Below are 24,561 nucleotides of genomic sequence, written 5' to 3'. Positions count from 1 at the left end.
TGAACCAAAACATGACAGTTTAAAGGCTCCCCTAATAATGCATATGTTATTTTGCTGGATCAAACTAGTTCTTGCTGTACCATCTGATCTAATGTATCAAATGCAGATGGTAAGTGGGAGCTCAAATTGTAGCTTGGATGTACCAAATGATATGTAGCTTGTTGTATAATGATGTCTCCGTTTGAGAGTTGAATCTTCTTCGGTTAGATGCTCCAGTATAGTTTATTTTACCTGTTTTTGTGTTGAACTGGGAGGGAGGCAAATACAACAAATCTGCAGCATAATTTTCAGAAATTGCTTTTCGATAGCCAAGATGCTTACTGCCAATCTTCTTTTGAGGTTGACTTGTTGCTTTTGCTACCTTTTGATATTGATTGAAAATAATAAAACTTCTACCTTTCCATTGAGCCCTCTAGAGAGAAGTACCCTCTGTTTAAGGCTCTGCAATTGTCGCCTGGACTTGGTTTTGGAAGCTGCAATTTGATACCATAGCAGTGTCTGCCTCCTTTATATTGCTCATTTTCTTCTTCTTTTTTTCCCATTAATAGTGTTATTATTATGAAAAAATCTAGTTACAAACACAACTACGTACTAATATGTGCACCAAGCTAATGTGATTAGTTAAAGAGTAAATTTTATTAAAAACAATGTTAATTTAAATTTTGAATATAAAAGAATCAGTATTAGTATGCAGATTAGTATGCAACTTTGTTTATACGTAATAAAACTCTATTATTATTACTATCATTGTCATCATCGGTGAACAAAGTTGTACTGATGAATAGGCAATAGCCCAAGTACATGTGACAAAAACAAGAGTTATCCTGGAAAATCTTGCTTCCAAGTAATAGTGAAATGAGTTATTAGGAAAGATGGTCATATGAGGAAAGCAACCTGATAGGCCACACCTTAGATGGTTCTGTCTGGTCAAGCTCCAGCCAAAGAATCTTTGCAGTCCATTTTAGTGTGAGAGTGAGACATCCCATTTGTAGAAGGATTATGGTGCTGAAATATCGTGGCTTGGTGTTCAGGGTGCAAAAGGTTTGGGTTATGACGCGAACTATCTCCCAACTATTACTACTTTTAATTCTCGCCAGCCATTTACAAATACTACATATCGTATCCTGATCCAGAATTTGGGTTCCTTGCAATACTTACCTGGGCAGCTCTAGCTTCAGCAATGCAGAACAAGGCTAACTCGTTCTATTACAATAAATGTTCCTGGGGGAGAGCCACCACTTTGAAGAGGGCTAACTCTGGTTTTGAATCTGGGCTTCAGAACAAGGCTGGGCCCAATTAAGATTCCCCCAACGTGGGCTTTGGAATGAAATACAAGCCTGCATGGCCTTTTGGACGTGGTTTAATATGGCACTAAATCCCATGCTATTCTTCTGAAGAGTAAGGCAAAATACTCCGGGAGTGCCTCATATTTGCAAGATATAAGCATGTCGACGTTTTGGAATCTTAAGGTCAACAACAACATGAAAGCTTTAAAAGTTTGCTTTTCGATTATAGATAGAGGCAATGCCAAAAGTGTAAAATTTTGTCACAATCAAACATATATAACCACAAATCTCTAACAAGTCATTACATTACATCTAGTGTTCCTCTCCTAATCCTTTGGCAAAGTATATAGCTAATCATTTTGTACAGCAAATAAAATCCCATTGTTTGCGAAATTTTGGCCTGGCATTTACATTTTCATCAGCTTTATAACTGGAAACATTTGCTTCTACCCATTAGTACATAAGACAGATTGATACTTCAGTCCAAGCTTTACCATCACACTCACTGCCTTAGATGAAGATGTGGTGCTATATTACTTGGCCATTTCAGACCAATTTTCTATACTAGTAATATAGAAATTATTTCACCGGATGAAAACCCAGTGCTGATTGAGAATGAGTTGTTCGCGATTGATGAGCGAAACAACTCATTTGCATCTTCCAACTTATGAGCATCACAGAACAAGGGGATGGGTCTTACAAAATGGTGGACATGATCAGCTGTTGAACAAAAGCTGCTTTCTGCCTTCTCTCTTCAATATCCTGTTCGCAAGCTTCATCTAGTGAAGATGGCCCCGTGCTGCAAAAGCAAGAGGCATAAGCAAAATCCTAGCATCTGGTTGTATTCTCATACATGCAAGTATGTACTTTTCCTTAATCCTAACCAATCATATAAGATACTTGACCAATCATAAGTATATGCTACCAGAGTAGTTATTAGAAGTTGTATCCTAAAAGCATATGAATGAAACTGCAAGATATGCATGTTTTATTCACATGCACTGCTCAACAAAGAGATTTTAGTTAAAAGAATGTGTCCACTCTACCGCATTAACATCAGGAAAGAACAGAAAAGGATAAATTAGGTGTGAATATAGATCCTTAATTTTCCACTTCTTGAAGCAAAAGATTGGACAATAAAACAGCTTCATTTAAACAAGTGGACAATTGCACCCTTCAATCAACTGAAGGGCACTAAATTGCATTTTCCAAGCAACATAAGAGATAGAGATGCTATTTCCTGAATACAGGAAATTCAAGCACCAAACAGAGAAATGAAACGATTGAAAAGGAAGGATTGTGGATATTAGCTACTGAAGCAAGCTAACTTGTCAATCATGGTTCAACTTCAACTACTAAAACAAGGCTTACCACTAGAGAAGAAGAAACAGGCACAAAGTTCTTTATTTTGTTTCTAAACGCAGCACCAAAATACACACATGTACAGAACAATCCCCGCACGCGCGCGGGGGGGGGTTGTTGTCGTGGTGGGAAGGGGATGGGTTGAAGATTAAAAAAAAAAAAAAAGGAGTTACTAAGAGGTCCTCAACAATTAGCAGTCAAGACTCAGGTAAAATGTGGAACTTGATATTAAAAATGTGTTGGGAGCCCGTGAGAAACAAAGCATGAATTAGCAAACGCATAAAGGAATGCCACAACTAAAAAGTCAAATATTGAAAACATTACTTATCAAAGTATGCTCCCCTAAAACAACAGGAAGCGCCACATGGGATACCCCACCCCTCCCCTTAGCTTCCCCATCCCCACCCTAGTTTCTAAAACTACTTGGCCATAGCCATCGCAACAGATAAAAATTTGGAACCCTGAAATTAATTTGGAAATTATGTAATTATGACAGAACCTGGTCTTTACCTGAAAAGAAAAAGTTTATACAGGATACTGTTAAAAGTCCTTAACAAGAAAAGCCACTTGTTGTGGCAGTTGAAGAAGTTATCATGTGGAAGCAAGCATAACTGATTGATGAAACCGATATACACATCACAGTCTTTGCAACATAACTAGCACTGCAGTAATTGTCTCACACATTTCTTAGCAGAACAAAAGTTCCATAATATATTGTAAATAGCTTTAAGATCCATTATAATTTCGGCCTTCCAAGCCAGGAAGTGCATCAAGATAAGCTTCCCATCTTGTTATTCATTTGAAAAAAATTTCCAATCACGTCTACCATCTCTTGAAAAACTACAAGCACTAAATTTCCTGTGTGATTTTTATTCTCTTTTATGGAATTTTTGGTTCTAATGCAAATATAAGTCTTAAATAAACTTCATTTACAAACAACACTTGATAAAAACTTTTTCTTTTCCATTAATTAGACAGTTCAGAAGAACATAGAATACCATTCTAAAGACAGCTGCAATTTAAAAGACATTACGGACTGGTCTAAATTTCAATAACAATGGAAATCAAGTCACTTGAATCACTGATGCGCCTAATAAACATTACCAAAATACATTATTATGTCTTTAGATTTTAATAGTTTTGACATTGCGACTTCCTAGTAGAACAGACCACCTGTGAATGCCATAACTCTGACTAGAAAGGAGTGTACCTTTTCAAATCAGAAGCATCAGAGGCTTCATCTCTGAGACATTCATCTTGCTGGATACCTTTAGGGTCGAACAAAGGACTACTGTTGATAAACAATGCAAGGAGTGGATCAGGTGCAGAATCATGTTTGTTTCCCAGAGAATCAGTCGGAAGAATTTTGCCAAGAACAACTGCTGCATTACCAGTCCAGAAGCCAGATTTCACAGATTTTTCCCTCTGCTGCAAAGCGAGGGAAATATATTCTGGTAAATACAAAGCATGATATATGCTTTAAAGAGACTGTATGCTATAACAATAACATGGCATTTCATACCTTTAGTGAGCTTGCATGTTGCACTATAAAATGCCCAATCACATCTTTTCCAAGATTTGCCGCACACAGAGGACAAACCTGAGACACCAACACTCAATCATTTAAAACAAAATTAAATGAAACCATGCAATTTTGTTATATCCACACCTCTGGGATTAGTAGGGACGTTGTTTGTGGACACCCGATGCCAATAAAAAAAAATTTTGTTATATCCAGAAACATTTTTCCCTTGGTTTATTTTTCCAATGTTGTTTTTGCTGAACAGCTTTACTTCCATTTTTTTTTTTTTTTTAAAGCGGGATGAACCATAACATGCATTGAATCAAGGAATTATACCAATTTTCAACTTCATTAATTGGAGGCTGAACCAGGTATTTGACTGAGTGCACATATAATAAAATAATGATAAAGAAAAGCACTTACTGCATTTTTCAAGTCAAAGCAGTGATCTTCTTGCAAATGGCTACAGAGCACAGATAACTCAATGTCTACATAACAAAAGGGACATGGAAAACAAGCTTTTGCATCATCCTCCACATCTGAATCGTCGAATAATAAGTGACTATCTGTTTGGGATGGGGGACAAGAAAAGGATTTGTCAGACACAATTGTAACCCATCTAGCACCAATGTCCATTGTGGTGAAAACTATAGAAATATATCTAAACAAAAAAAGGCCCATGATTCCACAAAATCATAATCATAAGTTGAGGAATGGGTGCAAGAGCAACATAAACAAATCAACAGAAAAAGAAAACGGGGGAAAAACACAGAGATAGCGAGAACGGACACTGCTGGCTTATTCTTCATGATCTACACTTTCTTTGGGTAGGCATTTCTTATCTCTCTTCTGATAACTGATTAATATCGCAAGGAGAACCGTAAATGCGCTTAGTATCTCTAAACATTATTACTCTATCCCGTAGGGGTAAAGAAGCAACCATCTATCCTTCAACAATTCGCCCCCATGTGCTTATAAAATCTATTTGTCTCCAAAACATAAAGAGTTTTGCTCTCATATCAAATATGTCGGGACCAAAATACTAGGATTAGATGAATGATTTTCTTGGCTCTTCGACATCAGCACTGTCATTCTCAGTCGATCCACGAACCCATGAAGTATCGGAAAATCCACGTTCAGATACTCCAATTGTGCTTTTCACTTTGGATCCTTTCCACTGCGTTCATCCTCAGGGCAATTGGAATACTACTCAATTCAAGGGAATAACTAGCCTCCAACCTACCATAACTTTCTTCCACCGTTAATAATAAAAGCCTCTGAGTCAAGGTCCTATATGGTCACTCGGCAAAACCAACAAAGTAAGTTGAAACAACGTATAAACAGAAAGTATTGAGATTCTTCTAGCCTTGGTATCTGAGAACAATATCTCATGCATTTAGCAGCCTTAGAAGCACAAACATATAACGTCACCGATGGATTAATCAACCATAACCTCTTCGTTAGAATCATATTTGAAACTAATAACATAAGAATATGATCGGATTCTTTCTTTACGGGAAGGATTTCAGAAAAAATAAAATAAAAATTGGCATCTGTAGAAAACGGTTCTTGTCCTTTTTTCCACTAAATGCATGACCCAAAACCTAAAGATATATATTTTAAATCATTAAATTATCCAAAATATTCTAAGCTCAGTCCCCAACAACTTGCTTTGGTAAAAAGTACAACTTTGCTAACATCCACAAAATTCTGCAACCCAGCAGACAAGATTGAACCCAAAAACTTAGGTAGACCTTTCACTTCCAAGAAAAAAGAAAACAGAACATACAAAGGTCGAAAACGTTTTCGAGCACAACAAACGCAAAAACATTAAAAGTGATAAAAGAAAGAAATAAACCAGTGTCAATGCGCGCAGCTTGGACAGTAGAAAAATGCTTGACAGGGTAACTCCTGAAGTCAACGTCCATGGCGTTCAGCGTTTACCGGTAAGAAGTATCAGTTAGACTTCGGTGGAACAGAGAGAAGTTTTCCCGTCTTCCCCTGTTACAGTCCTCGTCAGTTTGGTGGGTGCGGACCTCTGGTGGTGTTTGCTTCATATAGCCCCTGAGGCGCTCTCTCTCTCTCTCTCTCTCTCTCTCTCTCTCTCTCTCTCTGTGACACACAAAAAAGGAAGCTGTCTGATGGCTGACACGTGGATAGGTACAAAATAATACTTGGTGCAAGAAAAATCTATAATTATGCTATTTGAAAAATGAGGCCATTTTCAGAGGAAAAAATCTATTTAATATTTCTTTACCAAAAAGGGAATTTGCTTATTAGTTATGCTTAATTGGGAATAACTCGTGAGTCGTGAGTAAGGTTCACTTAGACATGAGGTTTATCAATACATTGAATATAAGGAAAGTATTGTAACTATAAAAAGATTACTAAAAATAAATTTATAAACTGACATAATTTTATAAAATACGTTAAATTTACTTTACAATACAATATACCACATCAAGTGATATCAGTTTATAAATTTAATTTTTTAAAAAAATTTTGTGATTAAAATATTTCTCTAAACATAATACATATTTATCTAGTTTTAAATACCAGAAGAAGGGTTTTACCCCCTTTAACAAACAGACTTAATATGTATCATGTAAATGAAGAGAAAGTAGAAGATAATAAAGAAAAACATAAAAGGGATTCAAACTAAAATGAAGGAAGATCACACTAATTCATGTATTCTAATTTCAGAAAAACTTGAATTATTGGGTATTGCAGATTAAAAAAAAGGGACTACTGGTATTTTTCTATTTTTTATTTGTATCTTTACAATATAATTTTGATGGCAACCATACAACAAATGCAAGTACTGCACAAAATAAGATTATAATTATTCCTTTCATATTGTACCTTTTTTTTGGATTTAAACTAAAGTGCATTTCTAGTTCCCAAATTTTAAAATTAAAAAAAGAGCATCTGTATGAATATATATATATATATATACACACACATGATGTGTAAAGACAAGTGCTCCACAAGCCTTTTGCTTTCATTTTTTTAAGCAAATCATGTCTCAACTTTAAGGAATGAGGATAGCATTTCAACTCCACGTGCTCTCTTAATTTTATAATCAATACCTAACTAGGACAAACTGGAATAGATTCTTCAGAACTTACCCATTTTGCTTCCCTTCAATTCAGGTTTTTGAACTGATCTGACCAAACTTAATTTGTAAGCTAAAATACAGCAGAATGAGTTAAGATTTACTTTCTGCAACTTCTAATAATTTTCAATTTCTGTTTTATAAACCCTCACCTTACTTTGCAAGCTAAAACGAATAAGAGGTACCAAAATTTACTTTCTGCAACTGTCATCATCATCTTTTTAAACAATCTGTTCATCACATCACATAGCATATTTTGGACAATTTTTTGCAGAGAGAGACTCTTGGTCTACAAGTCATTGGGAAAGCATATAAATTACTTGAGTGACAAGGGAAAAGAAAAGAATAAGCATAGAAAGTGATAAAGTCTCATATAAAGACAACCTAACCAGTCGTAGCCGAGTCATAGCCATGAGGTTACCATTTGGACATAAAGTTGGTCTATTGTCAATGATGGTGAAGGCTCAAGTGACATTTCCATGGAATTTGTGAAGGATGGGCGGTGCAGTACACGTAGACAGAGGTGGCATGAGAGCAAAAGATTCAAGAATGTGGTGGGGCATTCCCTTAAAAGAAGTAAGAAAATTATAGTACCAGGACTACAAAGTTCAGACCACTTGACGTAACTGAAAATACATATATCATTATTAAAGATGTGACATGTTTTAGTGGTAAACAAATTAATGAACTTTACTGTGGCATTGAGAATTTCAGCTAATAAACAAAGGAAAATGATAACAGGAGAACTAAAGTTTCAGAAGCAAAGAAAATGAAAAGAAAAATAAATGAACAATAGAGGCGATGGGCTGTATCAGAAAACCCATTAAGGGGAAATCGATATGGTGAGTTCTTGCCTCTTGGGCTTCATGTGAAGGATCGAGAGGGCTTACTCTGTCTAAGATTTACCATTAATCCCAAGGATTACATGATAGTTCATGACAGACAATATATGACTACTGTCAGAAAGAAAACTGGAGCCCTCAAGCCAGCTGATTCCAAGAGTAATTAAATGGGACAAGTTTCATTTCTATACGTTTAATTGTCTTGTATTAGAATTCAAAACAGTACAGTGCTGCTAGCAATATAAAGATGTTCGTAAGATAGTAAACACAGCCCATGCAATATCTTTGATCGGGAATTTTTCTGCCGAAAATGATCCCCTAAAGCCGGAGTACTCTTCCTTCTTTTTCGGTGCATTCAGCACCGTGCATGAGTGCCAACTGCCGCATGTACATCTATCATAAGCACAAATTTCCACCTAAGTTCGGGCTGGCCAAATGGGCCTTTATCACTTTCCCAGGTTCATACAGTGACGGGGCACATGCAGCATACAGTACATGGTACTACAGGTATTCCTTTGGAATAGAGCTTAAAAGATGGAGCAGACAAGGCCATGCAGGAGACTGCCTCGGCTAGAAAGTTTTATCAAAAATAATTGTAGGCCTCGTTACGGTAGTCTCAAAAGTGTTTAGATTTGGTGTTAGGATTTGGATTACCATCCTGGCAGGCCACAATCTGGAGAGCAGTGGCAATGCGCCAGTGATTACACTTCCGTTTGATTACACAAATAAGATGAGATGAGATAAGATGTTTTAAATAATAATAAAAAAAATATTATTATAATATAATTTTTGAATATTAATTTTATATTAAAATTTAAAAAAGTTAGATTGTTTATTATATTTTATATTGAGATTTGAAAAAGTTATAATGATGAGTTGAGATAAGAAGAGATGAGATTTTTAATTTTGATTAACCATATTTTATTATTTTATCTTAACTCCCACATTCACACTCACGCTTTCCTCCTGTACAAAGACCAAAACTATATAAAAAGTTTCACTCTCTCATTTACAATGACATGCAGGGATATATATAGCAGGGATATTTCTATTTTTTTTTAACAATTTTGTAATATAATAGGAATATATTTATTGTGAAAATGTTTACTCTTTTTTATAATTTTCTAATATAGCAGGGATATATTTATTGTGAAAACATGGATATTCCATGAAAAAATATTTTTGTTTTTTAATAAAGTTATTAATTAATATATGAAGTGTATTTGTAAAATATTAGAAAAAAATTATCAAATATTATTAAAATATATAATATTATATTATTATTTAAAATTTAAGATAGCTAGACCAATATAGACTAATCTAACTAAAAGTTCTTATTATTCCTAAAAGACCATATTGAAGTTAATATTTGCACAAGAGCTCAATCGCCAGGTATGATGAGGGGCTGAGATTTACTGTAGATGAAGTCTCAAACTTTTTATATATAGCTAGTTGGATATAGAGAAAAATAAGCTTCAGTTTCAAAATTTTAGACTTACATTGGAAGATATTGGCGAGGCCATTACCAATCTTCTATTAAAAATGAAGAAAAAGAGTGTTTACTGTTTACGTACAGTACTTTGTGGCCAATTACTTTTAGCCGTTCTTTCACATTACTTTATATGCATTGTAAAGTGAGAACACGGTAACTAATAGAACAACGAGCATGATTACCATGAATATCAAACCAGTTTCAAAACGTTTAAGAGCTGATGAGGGAAAAAAAATGTGTGCACAGTTTCCTGTGTATATGAAATCTACAAATAACACAATCCTTGTGTTAGATACTGATGGACAAAAGCCATTCAAAATAACAAATAAATAAGGAACTTTAGGACGTTTCTGGATCATGTCGGTATATATTTTAGTACACAGCCTTTTCCATCGATCGGCCACTATGAAAATATTGTTCCCTCTTCTGCATCATTAGTCAAAGTACTTTAGTGGAAAGAGATTCACACTGACAGATCAAATCCTGCTTTAATTTCACCTTTTACGAGCTTAGATTAACTATATAATATGCTAAGGCTCGAGATGTGGGAGGAAACGTGATGATATCATTTAACAAATTACAATGATAAGGTCAAAACTAGCTAGGATATATATCAGTCATTGACTTTCTGCCATATATATACACATAAATCTTCCTGTGGAGATGCACCCAAAAAGACAGATCGATCCCAGCCATATTTTTTGGAGCCTGTGCACCAAATTGCCACCTTAATCAATGGCTAGCATGAAGTTAATGGAAAAAGGAAAGAGATCAAGAATTATTACTGCCAGAAAAGTTATGTTATGCTTTGAGCATAACAAAATCTCATAGGTGGAATCAACCTAAGGATCAGTAGCTAGGCATGACAAGTACATGATTATAATTACCCAAGCATATATAGTCAACCTAAACTTCTCATGAATAAAGATAACCTACGAGGAAAAAAACAAAGAATATTTCCATACTAATTAGAATTGAATATAAACTTCACAGAATGTCTCTTTAAAATCCTATCAATTTGAGTGTTTGGTGTAAACGAAGTGTTTGAGATGTGGTGCAAGCTTAAAGAGAGAAGTCAGCCCCAAGGCCCCCCCAACATAATTTGGCATTATTAAGAAGCCTCCATAGTGAGCAGCACTAGATCAAGAATATATATTACTTCAATTGCACGTAAACTACTTTTTAAAATATTATCTACTTAAAAATTATATGAAGGGCCAAAAAGAATCCCTGAAGTGATTTTCCATTTGCTTTCGGTTCCTAAATTTTGAAAGTAGAGCACATACGAATTATCTCCCCATCCTCACCTAAAATAGAGAAGAATCTACTGTTTATATGGCGTCCCAAATAATTAAAAGCAGAGCTCACCACCCCTTTTCTTTTACAGCTGTTTAGAACGCCACTTTACATTTAGTATCACTAGTTTACGAGGTTGCATATGCGTGTTTGGTAAGACATTTCAACTCGACCACCTCTTTTCTATCATATCATATATTCATTTCGCACTGAAAGTGCATGCAGGCTTTGTGGGGAATGCATGAAAATTAAGAACACAGCTTAAGTAGCCATTCGTATTAAGATCAGTTAAAACCACGTAGTGGCTCTATGCATGAAACCTTCAATACTTGGAAGGCAAATTAAATAGAGCCATTCACTATTATAATCATGCATTTGATCAGTTATTTGAGTTGGATTCCCAACTCATTCAACAGACTAACAGAGAGATCATAGGAGACAGTTGCCAGCGGAATGGATCAATTGATGATGAAAATAGATGGGGTACTCAATAAATCGGAGCAATGCAGCATTTGCGTATAACATGAATATATATATATATATATATATATATATTTATTATCACATCAATCTCTTGCACGCGTTTCTTACATATTTTTGCTCTCTAATACATTAATAGCACTGCCATTATTATTCGCTACAATCGATATAGTACTAATTAATGGCCAAGCATAAAAGAACACTCGCACTATTCATATAGATACTACACTAAAAGATGATAGTTCTCATTACACAGCAACCTGATAACTTTGTAGATTCATAGGCAAAGAAAATTAATGAAATGAAAACGGATAAATTGGTGAATTCGGACCAGGAGCGCTTGATTCCCCTCGCTTGCGTGACCTTCATTTCAATATTCTTGGCTTGGATCACGGATATGTGAATTCATGGCATGGCTGCAGCTCCTCCACAAAACCATCCGTCTGATGTGAAATGGAAGAGCAGCCTAATCTGCTTCTGCATCCTGGACTACCGAGATGATAATGGAAGAGGAAAATTGCTTTCGTAGTAACTCTGCTCGTGAGAGAGGGAAGGAAAGACATTCCTAAGCTCATAGACATGCATGTACATATATAAACGTGTGTGTGTAGGATTCAGAAGATTTATTGTAGGCAGCTGAAGTATTGTGGTGCACGCACACTGCCTGGCTAGGGACCCTAATCTTATATTCCCGCATGCATACTTTAATTTCTCTTTAATGCACAGGAACGGCACGTTCCACGTGAAAAGGAAAGGGAGGGATGAAATGGACAGTGGAAGGACGTGTTGTAAGCGTACTGTGCAGTAAAATGTTTTGAAGGCAACGCATGCGCCATGCATACATGTTGCCCTAAAACCTAGGCCTCCTTTTGAAGCCACCCGTTCAAAAAAGATCTTTTGTAATCTAATTCGTGTTTGAATTTGTTTTGGCTCCTTCTCTTTTTCCTTTTTTTAGTCATCTTTTGGTCGGTTTCTGCTACTGAACATATCTACTTCTGGAACCATTATCACACACTGATCATAATATCAAAGAGAAATTAAACACTATGATGTATATGATTGTGCTAACATTGCCTTCAAATCTCTCTCTCTCTCTCTCTCTGTATTCATGAGTCATGTCTTGTTCAAAATAAAATGGCCGGCGTAGTGCAGTACATAGTACTCTTTATGATCAGTGCGCCCCCACAAGAGGACCACCCGGAAAAGGTGGGAAAGAGCTGCCCTCCACGCCCGTGAAAACGGTGGGAGGTGGATGACTTTTTATCAAGGGATGGATGGAGGAAACTTGGCGTGGAAGAGATCATAGAATCAAGGGAATAAGGTGGGGTCAGGCTTTTGGAGTTTTGAGCGGGGGTCGTGTCTAAGGTCTGTCTGTATTCTGGTACTGCCTGATCGATCGGCAAGTAAAGTCTAAAGAGGTAGTAGTAAAGATGGTCTTTGCCCCACGAAAGAGACAGCACCTTTGCCTTTTCTTATTCGTCGTTGGGTGCTCCTACCTCCAGTGTGGTCGGACATGAACCCAAGTCAACGAGCAGTACCTTTTTTAATTTTTTTTTTTTAAATGAGCATTAATAATAAAATCAAAAAGTACAGTACTGTGTCTCGTCTAATTGAAGAGTATTTGAATTAAAATTAAATGAATAAACTTAGATTAATTAACAAATACCCAAAACAAATATTAAGATCACAGCATGTAAAATAAAAATAAAATGGGAGATCTCGTAATTTCTCAACTTGCAGAAGAAAACCATCGTGAAGACGATTTTGCCAGTCAAAGGAAAACCCATTAATTCTAGGATGTACGTACATCCTAGAATTACATGCTGTGATCACATGTGATTAATGCAGTTGTTCATATAGGACGATCTTTACCTATCTCCTCTCGGCCTGCGTTTTTAGATAATGAAGCATACAAGTATATAACTCTTGAAAATGCAAAGCTGTCGGTCAACTCGGCATTGTCACTGGGTTAATTCCATCTATAATAAGTTGGTATCTATGGACTCGAAGATGCAACTTGAATCTCGTATGGAAGGAAAATCAAAACCTGCCAATGTGGTTTAATTGTCTTAAGATCAAAAGCATATTGTCTCAACAAATGGTGAAAGTACTGTCTACTTGCAAAAAGGTAAGCAAAACTGATCATGAGGCTATATTTAGAATGGCACTTCCTGTATTGAATTTGAAAACACGAGATAGTCCATCCCACCATTTGGTTTTGTCAAGTTAAATATTGATGAGTGTAGTTTGGGGAATCTTGGTGAATGTGGTCGTGGAGGCCAGGGTGGTTCGTGACTCGAGAAGGGGACTCTTGGTTGGATTTATGGCTTGTTATGGCAGTGGCACCAACACAATGGCTGAGACAAAGGCACTGATGGATGGTCTGCGAATTTGTATTATGTTGCAGCAGTCTAATGTTGTGGTTGAAACTAATTCCTAGTCATTGTTGGTTAACTGGGGGAATGGACAGGATGATGTACATTGGGTTGTGCACAAGAGGATTGAGAGAGAATTGTTTATTCTACAAAGAACTTGAACCTAGTGTAAGGAAGCAAAAATAAGAAGAAGTGAAAGGCTAAACTGCAGAGAGCATGATACACGAAGGCCTGGAAAATTTCTGTACTGTATTTCTGAAAAGTGTGTATCACGATACAAAAAGGAATCCTCATATAGGCACTCTACTCTAACAAACTAACAGAATCGTACATCCCAAAATAGAATCAGCCAATAGAATATTTACTACAAATAAAAATGAATAAGACAAAATATATGTAAAACGGAAATAAGAGGAATCTTATCCTTTTCCAGAACGACTTGTAGCTGCTGTGGAACGACTTGTAGCAGCTTGTTCATGCTCAGTGTGTAATAGCCCCCCGCAAGATGGAGAGTAGAGATTCACTATTCCCATCTTGGATAAATGTGATTGAAGAAGATAAGAAGGTAATGCTTTGGTAAAAATGTCCGCCAACTGACTGTGAGAAGGAACATGGGATGTGATAATACTGCCCTCTTGAATCTTTTCTCTGATTAGGTGACAATCCAACTCGATGTGTTTTGTTCTTTCATGAAAAATAGGATTTGCAGCTATGTGTAAGGCTGCTTGGTTATCACAGTAAAGTAAGGCAGCTTGAGGGTGTGAAATCCTTAGATCAGTGAGCAAGTACCTCAACCAAGTAAGCTCAGAACAAGTGGAAGCCATGGAGCGATACTCGGCTTCAGCTGAAGAGCGAGAGACCACTGACTGTTTCTTTGCTTTCCAAGAAACAAGTGAGTTGCCAAGGAAGATGCAGTACCCCGTGACGGAGCGACGAGTGTCAGGGCACGAGGCCCAATCAGAATCACAAAATGCCTTGAGTTGGAGCTGAGATGTAGAAGATAGCAAAATGCCCTGTCCTGGAGTGGCTTTGATATATCGAAGTACCTTGTGAGCAGTGGCCAAGTGTGTAGATGTGGGGTGATCCATAAATTGACTTAAAAGCTGGACAGCATAACATATGTCGGGTCTAGTGATTGTTAAGTATAGCAAACGTCCAATGAGTCTACAATAAGAGCTTGGATCAAGAAGGGGAGCACCAGATGCTTGACTGATTTTAAAATTCTGGTCAAGAGGTATTTTGAGAGGCTTGCTTCCAAGAGTGCCCGAGTCGGCTAGAATATCTAAAGCATATTTTCTTTGGCATATATGAATGCCTTTTGAAGATCGGGCAACCTCCAACCCAAGAAAGTAACGCAAGGATCCAAGATCCTTGATCTTGAAATGAGTGTTTAGGAAGGCTTTGAGGGATGCAATGGAAGTAGAACAATTTCCAGCCACAATGATGTCATCAACATAAACTAATAATGCAGTAAATGAAGTGCCATCTAGTTTAGTAAAAAGGCTGTAATCAGATTTAGATTGCTCAAAACCAAAAGCAATAAGAGAGGAAGAAAACTTTGAATACCATTGTCTTGAGGCTTGCTTAAGGCCATAAAGACTCTTAAGTAATTTGCACACTTGGTGAGGGCCTCCTTTGTTGTAGCCTGGTGGTTTACGCATATAAATCTCCTCGTCCAAATCACCGTGGAGAAATGCGTTGTTGACATCAAATTGGTGTAGAAACCAACCTTGTACTGCTGCCACCGAGAGAAGGACTCTGACTGTGACCAGTTTAGCAACTGGAGAAAATGTCTCCGTGTAGTCTATCCCTTCTTGTTGTGTAAAACCCTTGGCAACAAGCCTTGCTTTCAGTCTTTCAATAGTCCCATCAGAATTGAACTTAGTTTTGTACACATATTTGCAGGCAATGGCTTCTTTTCCAGGAGGTAGATCAGTGAGGATCCAAGTATGGTTTTGCTCTAAGGCTTGCAGCTCATAATTCATAGCTTCACACCAGCCAGGGTCCTTTACTGCTTGCTTATAAGTTTGTGGTTCAGAAATAGTGGAAATGGAAGTGGAAAAAGCAGTAAAAGATGGAGAAAATTTCTGGTATGTAAGAAAGTTGGCTAAGGAATAACTGTTACCAGATTCAGCAAGAGGAGACTTGGACAGCAATGGGTGGGAAGCAGGAAGTGAAGCCTGTTGACAGTGGAAGTCTTGTAGGTACTGAGGAGCTGTCCTTGTTCTTGTTGACCTGCGAAGGGGTGGATTAGGAGAGGGACTGGTAGTGGTGGTTATGGGAAATGTATGGTTAGAAGTTTGAGGGGAATGAAGAGGATTTGTGGTGGCAGGTACTGGAGAATTCGTAGGGGAGGGAAAGTGTGCAGAATCTGTTGATGAAAGAGGATTGGAGATGGGAATGGAAGGTGGGAAATCATGGAGGTTTGGTAAAGGTTTGGTAAAAACAAAATTTGGTGTGTGAGATGTAGGATATGTGTTGGAAGACAATGAATGAAATGGAAATACTAATTCATGGAAAACAACATCCCGAGAGACAAATGTTGTTTTGGTTTCAAGGTCAAGAAGTTTATATCCCTTAATAGCAAAGGGATATCCAAGGAAAATACACATGCGACCTCGGGGATCAAACTTTTTCCTACCATGGGGAAGGGTAGTGGCAAAGCAAAGGGATCCAAAAACTCTTAGATGAGCATAGGTGGGTTTGGAGTTGAATAAAAGCTCATATGGAGTTTTGTTTTGAAGGAGGGGACTAGGAGTTCTATTGATAAGGTATGTGGCTGTTAAGACACAGTGATTCCAGTATTCAAGGGGAAGACCAGCTTGGATTTTCAATGCACGAGCCACATTAAGTAAGTGTTGATGTTTTCTTTCAACAATACCATTTTGTTGGGGAGTGGCAACACAACTCTTTTGATGTATAATGCCTTTATTGTTGAAAAAGTCTGTCATTTGGAATTCACTCCCATTATCACTTCTTAAAATTTTGAGTTTAAGGTCAAAATGATTTTCAACCAGATTAGAAAAGGATATAATGCATTTTCTGGTTTCTGCCTTATTTTGGAGAAGGTACAACCAAGTGCTTCTAGTGAAGTCATCAACTATTGTTAGAAAAAACTTGGAACCATCATGTGCAACAACTGAGCAGGGTCCCCAAAGGTCACAGTGTATAATTTCAAAGGGTCGAGAAGTCTTATGTTGACTGTGGGAGAAAGGTAAACGATGAAGTTTAGCCAATGGACAAATGTAACAAGGTTTTCTATTAATAGATGAAACATCTTTCTTTACAAGAGGATCTGAAATTGAACTTAAACAAGGAAATGAAAGATGACCTAGGCGACAATGCCATAGGTCAGTAACATTAGGAGTATTAAAAACAGAAGCTGAACCAATAAACTTGGCAGGTGAAAATTGTGAAATGGTGTTGACTAAAGTGGAAGGAGGGACAGCAGTGCTTGACAAGTGATAGAGGCCATTCCTGACTTCACCCTTTCCAATCGTTGTCCAAGAGGAAAGGTCCTGAATAAGGCAACAGTTAGACATAAAAACAAGGCAGCATGTGAGAGAGGCAGTCAATTTCTTTGCTGAAATTAAATTGAAATGAAAGGAAGGAATGCATAAAACCTCTGTGAGGTAGATGGATGGTGTAAGTTGGACAGTGCCAATGTGAGTGACAGGGGCTTCAGTACCATTTGGCATCTTAACAGAATAGGTAACATGAGCAGTAATGGTTGTAAACAATGAGGTACAGCAGACCATATGGTCTGTTGCACCTGTGTCAATAATCCAAGGGATATTAGTGGAGTGAAGTGATCTGTGTGTGCAAGTAGAAAGGCAAAATGAAATACCAGAGAGGGTGGAATGCGTGTTAGGCAAGTTGGCAGAAGTGAGGTTGGATTGAATCTGATGAGTCGAAGACTGGGCAGCAGAAGAGGGCTCCCTTGGCTGAAGTAAAGCTAACAATTGCTGATACTGAGTCCGAGTTAAACCCACTTTGTCATCACTAATTTCCTCAAGGTCAGAAGTGGGAGATAAGTTGGTTTGTGCAGCAAAAACAGCAGAACTATGGGATTTATTATAAAGTTTATGACCAGGTGGGTAGCCATTCAACTTGTAACATCTCTCCATTGTGTGGCCAGATAAATTGCAATGAGAGCACACAGGGGGTGCTGCATTTCCAGCTTTGAAACAAGTCTCAAATGAATGACCAGAAATCTTGCAATGTGTGCAATAGGCTCGTTCTTTCTTAGGTGAGAGTCGTGGTTGATTGGTGTGTTTAGTAAAGGGAACAAAGGGTTTTCTGGTGGCTAAGGCCATGGAATCAGGGGATGGGGTATGAGAAATGAGCTGGTGTTGTCGCTCTTGTTGCTGAATAAGGGAAAAAACTTTGGTAACTGATGGCAAGGGGTCTAAGAGCATGATCTGGTCACGAACATTAGAGTAAGTATCATGTAGACCCATAAGAAATTGGAAGACACAGTCACGTTGGTATCGGTCTAACAAGGTTTTCATGGTGCCACAGTTACATACAGGAATTGGATCATAAATTGAAAGCTCATCCCAAAGAGTTTTGAGCTTACCATAATAGACACTTACAGAATCAGTGTCTTGGAGAATGCTGGCAAGGGATTTTTTAAGCTGGAAAATGCGAGGCCCGTTTTGTTGGGAGAAACGATCTTGAAGGTCAAGCCAGATGTCACGCGCATCATCTACAAATGCCACGCTGGATTTGATGGAGGGACTGATCGAGTTTTGGAGCCACGACACTACCATGTCGTTGTAGCGCTCCCAAAGCTCAAGGAGAGGATCAGCGGGGTCAGTTGGTTGAGGGATGGTGCCAATGATGAAGCCCAACTTGTTCTTGGCACGGAGGGCACGGCGCATAGCTCGCGACCAGGTGGCGTAATTATCGGTTGTGAGCAAGTCGGTGACTAGAATAACAGCAGGACTGTCACTGTTATCTAGCCGAAAAGGGTTACTGGGATCACTCATGTTCAAATAGCGAGCCATATTGATGGCACGAGGGGTGTTTGTATTTTGGTGTGAGTGAGCAGAAAGGTTTTCAGCGTGTGTAGCCGATGAATCACCAGAACTTTCCAGAGGGTCCTCCATGAAAAATTGCTCTCAGGCTCTTGATACCATGTAAGGAAGCAAAAATAAGAAGAAGTGAAAGGCTAAACTGCAGAGAGCATGATACACGAAGGCCTGGAAAATTTCTGTACTGTATTTCTGAAAAGTGTGTATCACGATACAAAAAGGAATCCTCATATAGGCACTCTACTCTAACAAACTAACAGAATCGTACATCCCAAAATAGAATCAGCCAATAGAATATTTACTACAAATAAAAATGAATAAGACAAAATATATGTAAAACGGAAATAAGAGGAATCTTATCCTTTTCCAGAACGACTTGTAGCTGCTGTGGAACGACTTGTAGCAGCTTGTTCATGCTCAGTGTGTAATACCTAGTAGTTTGGCATATTTATAGAGAAACAAACCAAGTTGTTGATTTCCTTGCCAAAGAATATGCCATGGACATACGAGTCTAGGACAGATTTTAAGTTATCCCCAAAAGAAATGAGGATTGCTATAACCATAAAGAAATTATAGAAATGCAATCTCACACACTGATGTGGTTTAATTTTATCTGATCTATTAGATTTACTTTATAATAAGATAAACTTTATAATTTGACGAACTACATGAAACTACATTTGTTTGTATGATTACTTTTGTGTAATCCATTTGTGACTAAAATATTTTTCAAAAGAAATTATCACAAGTTTGTTGAGATTGGATAGAATAAAATTGTTGGTAATATTACATTGTAACTACGTATTAATAGGCTTTGAATTTTCATAAATGTATATTTCTTGGATTGAGGATTGTCTCCATGGTATTTCACTCCGTTCATAAACGAGGATTTCAATAAAATTGGGGTCTCATACCCTTAAAAAAAGAAAAGTAAAATAAGTCTTGAAAACGAAGCATGAAGCTGGCTCTTGGTAAAGAGGGATGGCAAACTCTGCAGAGGCATGTGGAAAGCAATCGCCAGTCAAAATGAGGTGATGCTTCGTGGGGGAGGTGGAGCCGAACATCAGAAAACTCTTCGTGGAGCGCATGCAGTAAGGCGATGGGTTATGATTGGGCACATATATAAAGTTGAAAGTCCCTGAAAAAAATAATAATAATAAAAGATGTCAACTTAAGAAATTAGCCTAACAATAACCAGTTAAAAGCGAGTGACATATGGTAGATGCCTCATTACAAACATGCACTAGGAGGTGGATTAGAACACTAGTATAAATAAAATTTTGGTTAAAATTTGATTAGAAAATTCACTTTTATAAATTTAGCTAGTCATTTTTTAACCACACTAAATAACAAACTCAACATATCTATTAAAATATTGATTTTGATATTTTCATTTATTTTAATTCTAATTGTAATTTGAATATTAATTCGTTATTAAAAAATTACACACGTTCATATTATTCTAACGGATAAAATTTTGTAACGATTTTTTTTTTTTTGTAACGGTCATACTTTTTTAACTGATATTTTTTTCAACGGTCATTTTTTTTTAAATATAGTATAGATGCAAATTAAAGTAAAGAGTTACGCAAATGATTAAATATGTGTAAGAAACAAAAACTAGGAAATGTAAAATGTAAGAATCGAAAAACAAGAGGGGGAGGGAATTTTTTATTCCAAAATAATATTTGGCCACCAATTGGGACTCAATAGTTTGGCTAATAGAATTGATGAAAGCTAAAATTATTGTAGTTTTGTTAAGTTCACTACAACGCCTTTTTATGTTTTCTAATCAAATTTTGGTCAAATTTTTATTTTGTTGAGTCTACTACTAATGCTCTTATACCTAACCTGTTGGTTATTGTTGGCCAAAAATTAAATACAACTATCAATGGCCAAGGCAATGTAGTGATTTAAAGCTTTTGGGGGAGAGCTGTTTTTGTTTGATCAACAACAAACAGTACTTTGTTTGGATGGTGGTAATGTTTAGGAATTGATCCGAATTCAGCAACCCATACTAACTTCTGGACAGCAGCCCTAATCAGATCATCCTTGGCGGTAAGGGTGTAAATAAGTTTGTTCTGATCATGTTTGGATGATAAACCAAAACTTTCGATCTATTATTTTTCTAGACCGGACCAGACCGTTAGTTATTGATCCAATCGATTCATATATGTCCGAGCTGGCCAGTTTCAAATGGGGGCCCAATCATACAAAAAAATCCATCATTCTTGAAATATACAAAAAAAAAGTCCACAATGTGTTTTCAGCCTATTAGTATTTTTTTTTTTTTAAAAGAAGAAAAGAAAAGAAGAAGAAGAAGAAGCCCACAATGTTTATAATTTTGAATAATACAACTATTTCACTTTATTTATATATTTTTTCCTTAAAAAGAGCTTAAAAAAAGTTGTTCAAATTATCAAAATTGATAATTATATTTTAGTTAATCGATATTAGTTAATTAATAATTTTAGATTTAACATTTTATATTGTCAATAGTCATAATTTAGATGAAAACTACATAATTTTCTTATATAACTATTATATAAAATAATATATATAATTTTTTTAAAAATATTTAAAAATATATATATTTATAGTTCGGTTGGGTCTAATCTGGAAAAGCCCCACCCCGAAACCAAACTGAAACCCATTTGGTCCGGTTAATTTTTTCGGTCAAAACTGAAAATTTACACCCCTACCTGGCAGCCAAAGGAGCCACCACCACACCACGGACTGCTCGACCTAAGTTGCTAGGTGGTAGCCCTAATCCCGGTGATTGATTTATTTTTTAAAAATAAAAGAACATTCTTTAGGATACGGTTTTTGAGTATAATATAGATACTTCTTTTGGAAATTTCTAAGAATTTTTATACCGTAGATGCAATATGTTTGGAATAAAAGATGTATTTCCAGAAATTTTGTAACCAAACATGTTATTCTAGACTAGTTTGGTAAATAGATCTTGCTAGCGAGCCGTCCAGCATTGCTGTTTTACTGTTAGTTCAAAAAATTTTGGTTTTTTTTTTTAATTTTAGTTTCTTTTAAACCTTCTTTAGTATTTTTAATTATTAAAAAAGTAAAAAATTAATTTTATTAATAATTAATTATTTAATTATTAAATAAATAATAATAACAATAATATATGAACGGTAAGATTGAGGCGCAAAAGTCATCTAACATTTTTCTTGGCAAATTTGGACCCGGGTCTAACGATTGGATCCGGATCCAATTAAAACCAGACATTTTCGTTGTATCCATACTCCAGAGCTTTCGAACACTGGAGGAATCACTCCAATCGACGTCCGAAGCTTTTCTTCTCTGTAGAACGTGAGTTTGAAACATGAGCCGCCATGAATCGGGCAAAGGCAAGCCTTACATCACTCAGACTCCTTAGCTCGCTCCTCTCCATAGGGTCTCCCGCAACTCGGCTTCTCGCCAGTCAGGTCATTCACTTCTCTCGCTCTATTTCCCATCCATCTTTTTACAGTTCCCACTTCCTCTGTCCCCATCAAAAGCTGTTCTTCTCGTCGAAATCAAACACGGTCGCGGACCACCTACTGGCAAACGATTGGTCTGATGAGTTCGAACGCGAGTTAGAAAAATTGAATCAACCGCTGACCCACGAAACAGTTATTTACATTTTCAAGAAAAAACTCGATAAAGACCCAGAAAAGGCCTCGGGTTTTTTCAACTGGGTCTGTGAGAAAACTGGGTTTAGACCCAGTTATTCGGTGTATAGCGTAATGCTTAGGATTTTGGTAAACAAACGGTCAATGAAGCAGTTTTGGATCACACTAAGGAAAATGAAAGAGCACGGGTTTTATGTCGATAAGGACACCTATTTGAGAATTTTGGGGCAGTTAAAGAAGGCGAAGATGCCTGGTGATGCCGCGGCTTTGAGCCATTTTTATAATAGTATGCGTGTAGAGAATGCCAGGGAGAATTTTGTGAAGAAGGTGGTTCATATTGTTTTGGAGTCAGAGTGGAGTGATGAGGTTGAACTTGAATTGGGGGAGCTCAAAATTTTGTTATGCAATAACTTTATGATACGTATATTTAAGGAACTTCGTAATTACCCTTCGAAAGCTTTGAAATTTTTTCATTGGGCAGGCCACTGTAATGGTTATGAACACAACACAATGTCTTATAATGCTATTGCTAGGGTTCTTGGTAGGGAAGATTCAATTGAGATGTTTTGGAGTGTTGTTGAGGAGATGAAGAATGTGGGTCATGAGATGGATTTTAACACTTACATAAAGATTTCAAGGCAGTTTCTGAAAAACAAGATGATGGAGGATGCGGTGAAGCTTTACGAGTTTATGATGGATGGTCCATTTAAGCCCTCGGTTCAGGACTGCGGCATGCTTTTGAGAAGCATATCAGCTGGGGATAACCCAAATTTGGACTTGGTGTTTAGAGTTGCGAAGAATTATGAGTCAACGGGGCATACTCTCTCCAAAGCCGTTTACGATGGGATTCATAGGTCGTTGACAAATGCAGGGAGGTTTGATGAGGCAGAAAATATTATGAAGGTCATGAGAAATGCAGGGTATCCACCTGATAACATTACATACAGCCAGGTGGTTTTCGGACTTTGTAAGGCAGGTAGGTTTGAAGAAGCTTGTAAGGTGCTGGATGATATGGAAGCACAAGGATGCCTTCCAGATATTAAGACTTGGACCATTTTGATTCAAGGACTCTGTGCAGCCAATGAGGTTGAAATGGCACTAATGTGTTTGGCAAAGATGATAGAGAGGAACTATGAGGTCGATGCTGATCTGTTGGATGTCATATTAAATGGTTTCCTTACTCAGAAGAAAATAGATGGCGCATACAAATGGCTTGTGGGGATGGTGAAGGAGTCACGCGTACGACCTTGGCAAGCTACATATAAATATATGATCGAAAATCTTTTTAGCGTAAGGAAACTTGAAGAAGCACTGAACCTGCTTCATTTGATGAAGAAGCAAAATTACCCACCTTTCCCAGAACCCTTTGTCCAATATATTTCAAAGTTTGGGACTGTGGAAAATGCCCTGGAATATTTGAAGGCATTGAGTGTGAAGGAATATCCATCCTCTTCTGCTTACCTTCATGTTTTCAAATCATTCTTCCAAGAAGGGAGACATTCTGAGGCCAAGGATCTCCTTTGCAAGTGCCCTCATCATATTCGTACACATGGTGAAATCGCCGAACTTTTTAGTTCCACAGGGAACAGCAATGTGATTTCGTGACCCTTATACCATGAGGAGTAAATTCTCTCTTACAGTCAAAGTTGTTCAATACAATGGAGGAAGTTATTTAGGTGAAGATTTTCTGGAGTTCATAACTAAATTCCTCTTTGTAGTTATGAGGTTCTGGTGGGTGTTTCATGAAAGTTATTACTATGACCAGTAAAATTATACGGTTTGTGCACTTTTTCTCTCGTTTGGCCTAAAAAATAGCAAGCATTTGTGCCCTTACTCTTAAAATTAGTATGCTAAATCCATGGATAAAGGCTGAAACCCTTCTTTTATGCGTGTGCATGTGCTTTGCTACGTACCTTGGGTATCTTGAAAACATGTAAGTGAGATAAATCACGTTGTTTTTCATTCTAGATTTTATCATCTTAAGTTACATTTGCTATTGTGATACGTTTTAATTGGTTTTATGTCAACCACTTAAATGAGCAATCAGTTCAAATGGTACCACATCAACAAGTGTGGCCGGAGATAATAAAATAAAAATCTAAGGCCTTAAGTGTGACCGGGCC

The 24,561-nt window shown here is 37.0% G+C and overlaps 2 protein-coding genes across 3 annotated transcripts; one reads left to right on the top strand and one right to left on the bottom strand.

Annotated features, from left to right (window-relative positions):
- Positions 1 to 1,534: 1,534 nt before the first annotated feature.
- On the bottom strand, positions 1,535 to 6,248 carry LOC122288891 (protein DEHYDRATION-INDUCED 19 homolog 6-like). Of its 2 annotated transcripts, none has more exons than XM_043095713.1 (5): positions 6,029 to 6,248; positions 4,594 to 4,736; positions 4,171 to 4,248; positions 3,859 to 4,073; positions 1,535 to 2,085 (listed from the first exon to the last, which is right to left on the bottom strand). In XM_043095713.1, the coding sequence occupies exons 1-5, from the start codon at positions 6,096 to 6,098 to the stop codon at positions 1,983 to 1,985; spliced, it is 609 nt and encodes a 202-aa protein (XP_042951647.1). In that variant the 5' UTR covers positions 6,099 to 6,248; the 3' UTR covers positions 1,535 to 1,982. The 2 variants fall into 2 exon arrangements, with proteins under 2 accessions (XP_042951647.1, XP_042951646.1); XM_043095712.1 differs by having other exon boundaries at positions 3,859 to 4,076; positions 6,029 to 6,244.
- Positions 6,249 to 22,056: 15,808 nt separating this feature from the next.
- Positions 22,057 to 24,224, top strand: LOC122289023 (pentatricopeptide repeat-containing protein At3g48250, chloroplastic-like). The gene has a single exon (XM_043095900.1). The coding sequence runs from the start codon at positions 22,160 to 22,162 to the stop codon at positions 24,041 to 24,043; it is 1,884 nt and encodes a 627-aa protein (XP_042951834.1). The 5' UTR covers positions 22,057 to 22,159; the 3' UTR covers positions 24,044 to 24,224.
- The last annotated feature ends 337 nt before the right edge of the window (positions 24,225 to 24,561 follow it).

The sequence above is a fragment of the Carya illinoinensis genome, chromosome 12 (genome assembly GCF_018687715.1).
Source record: "Carya illinoinensis cultivar Pawnee chromosome 12, C.illinoinensisPawnee_v1, whole genome shotgun sequence".
Lineage (NCBI taxonomy): Eukaryota > Viridiplantae > Streptophyta > Magnoliopsida > Fagales > Juglandaceae > Carya > Carya illinoinensis.
The sequence above is the reverse complement of the archived record's forward strand: the minus strand, read 5'-3'. Positions and strand labels throughout refer to the sequence as shown.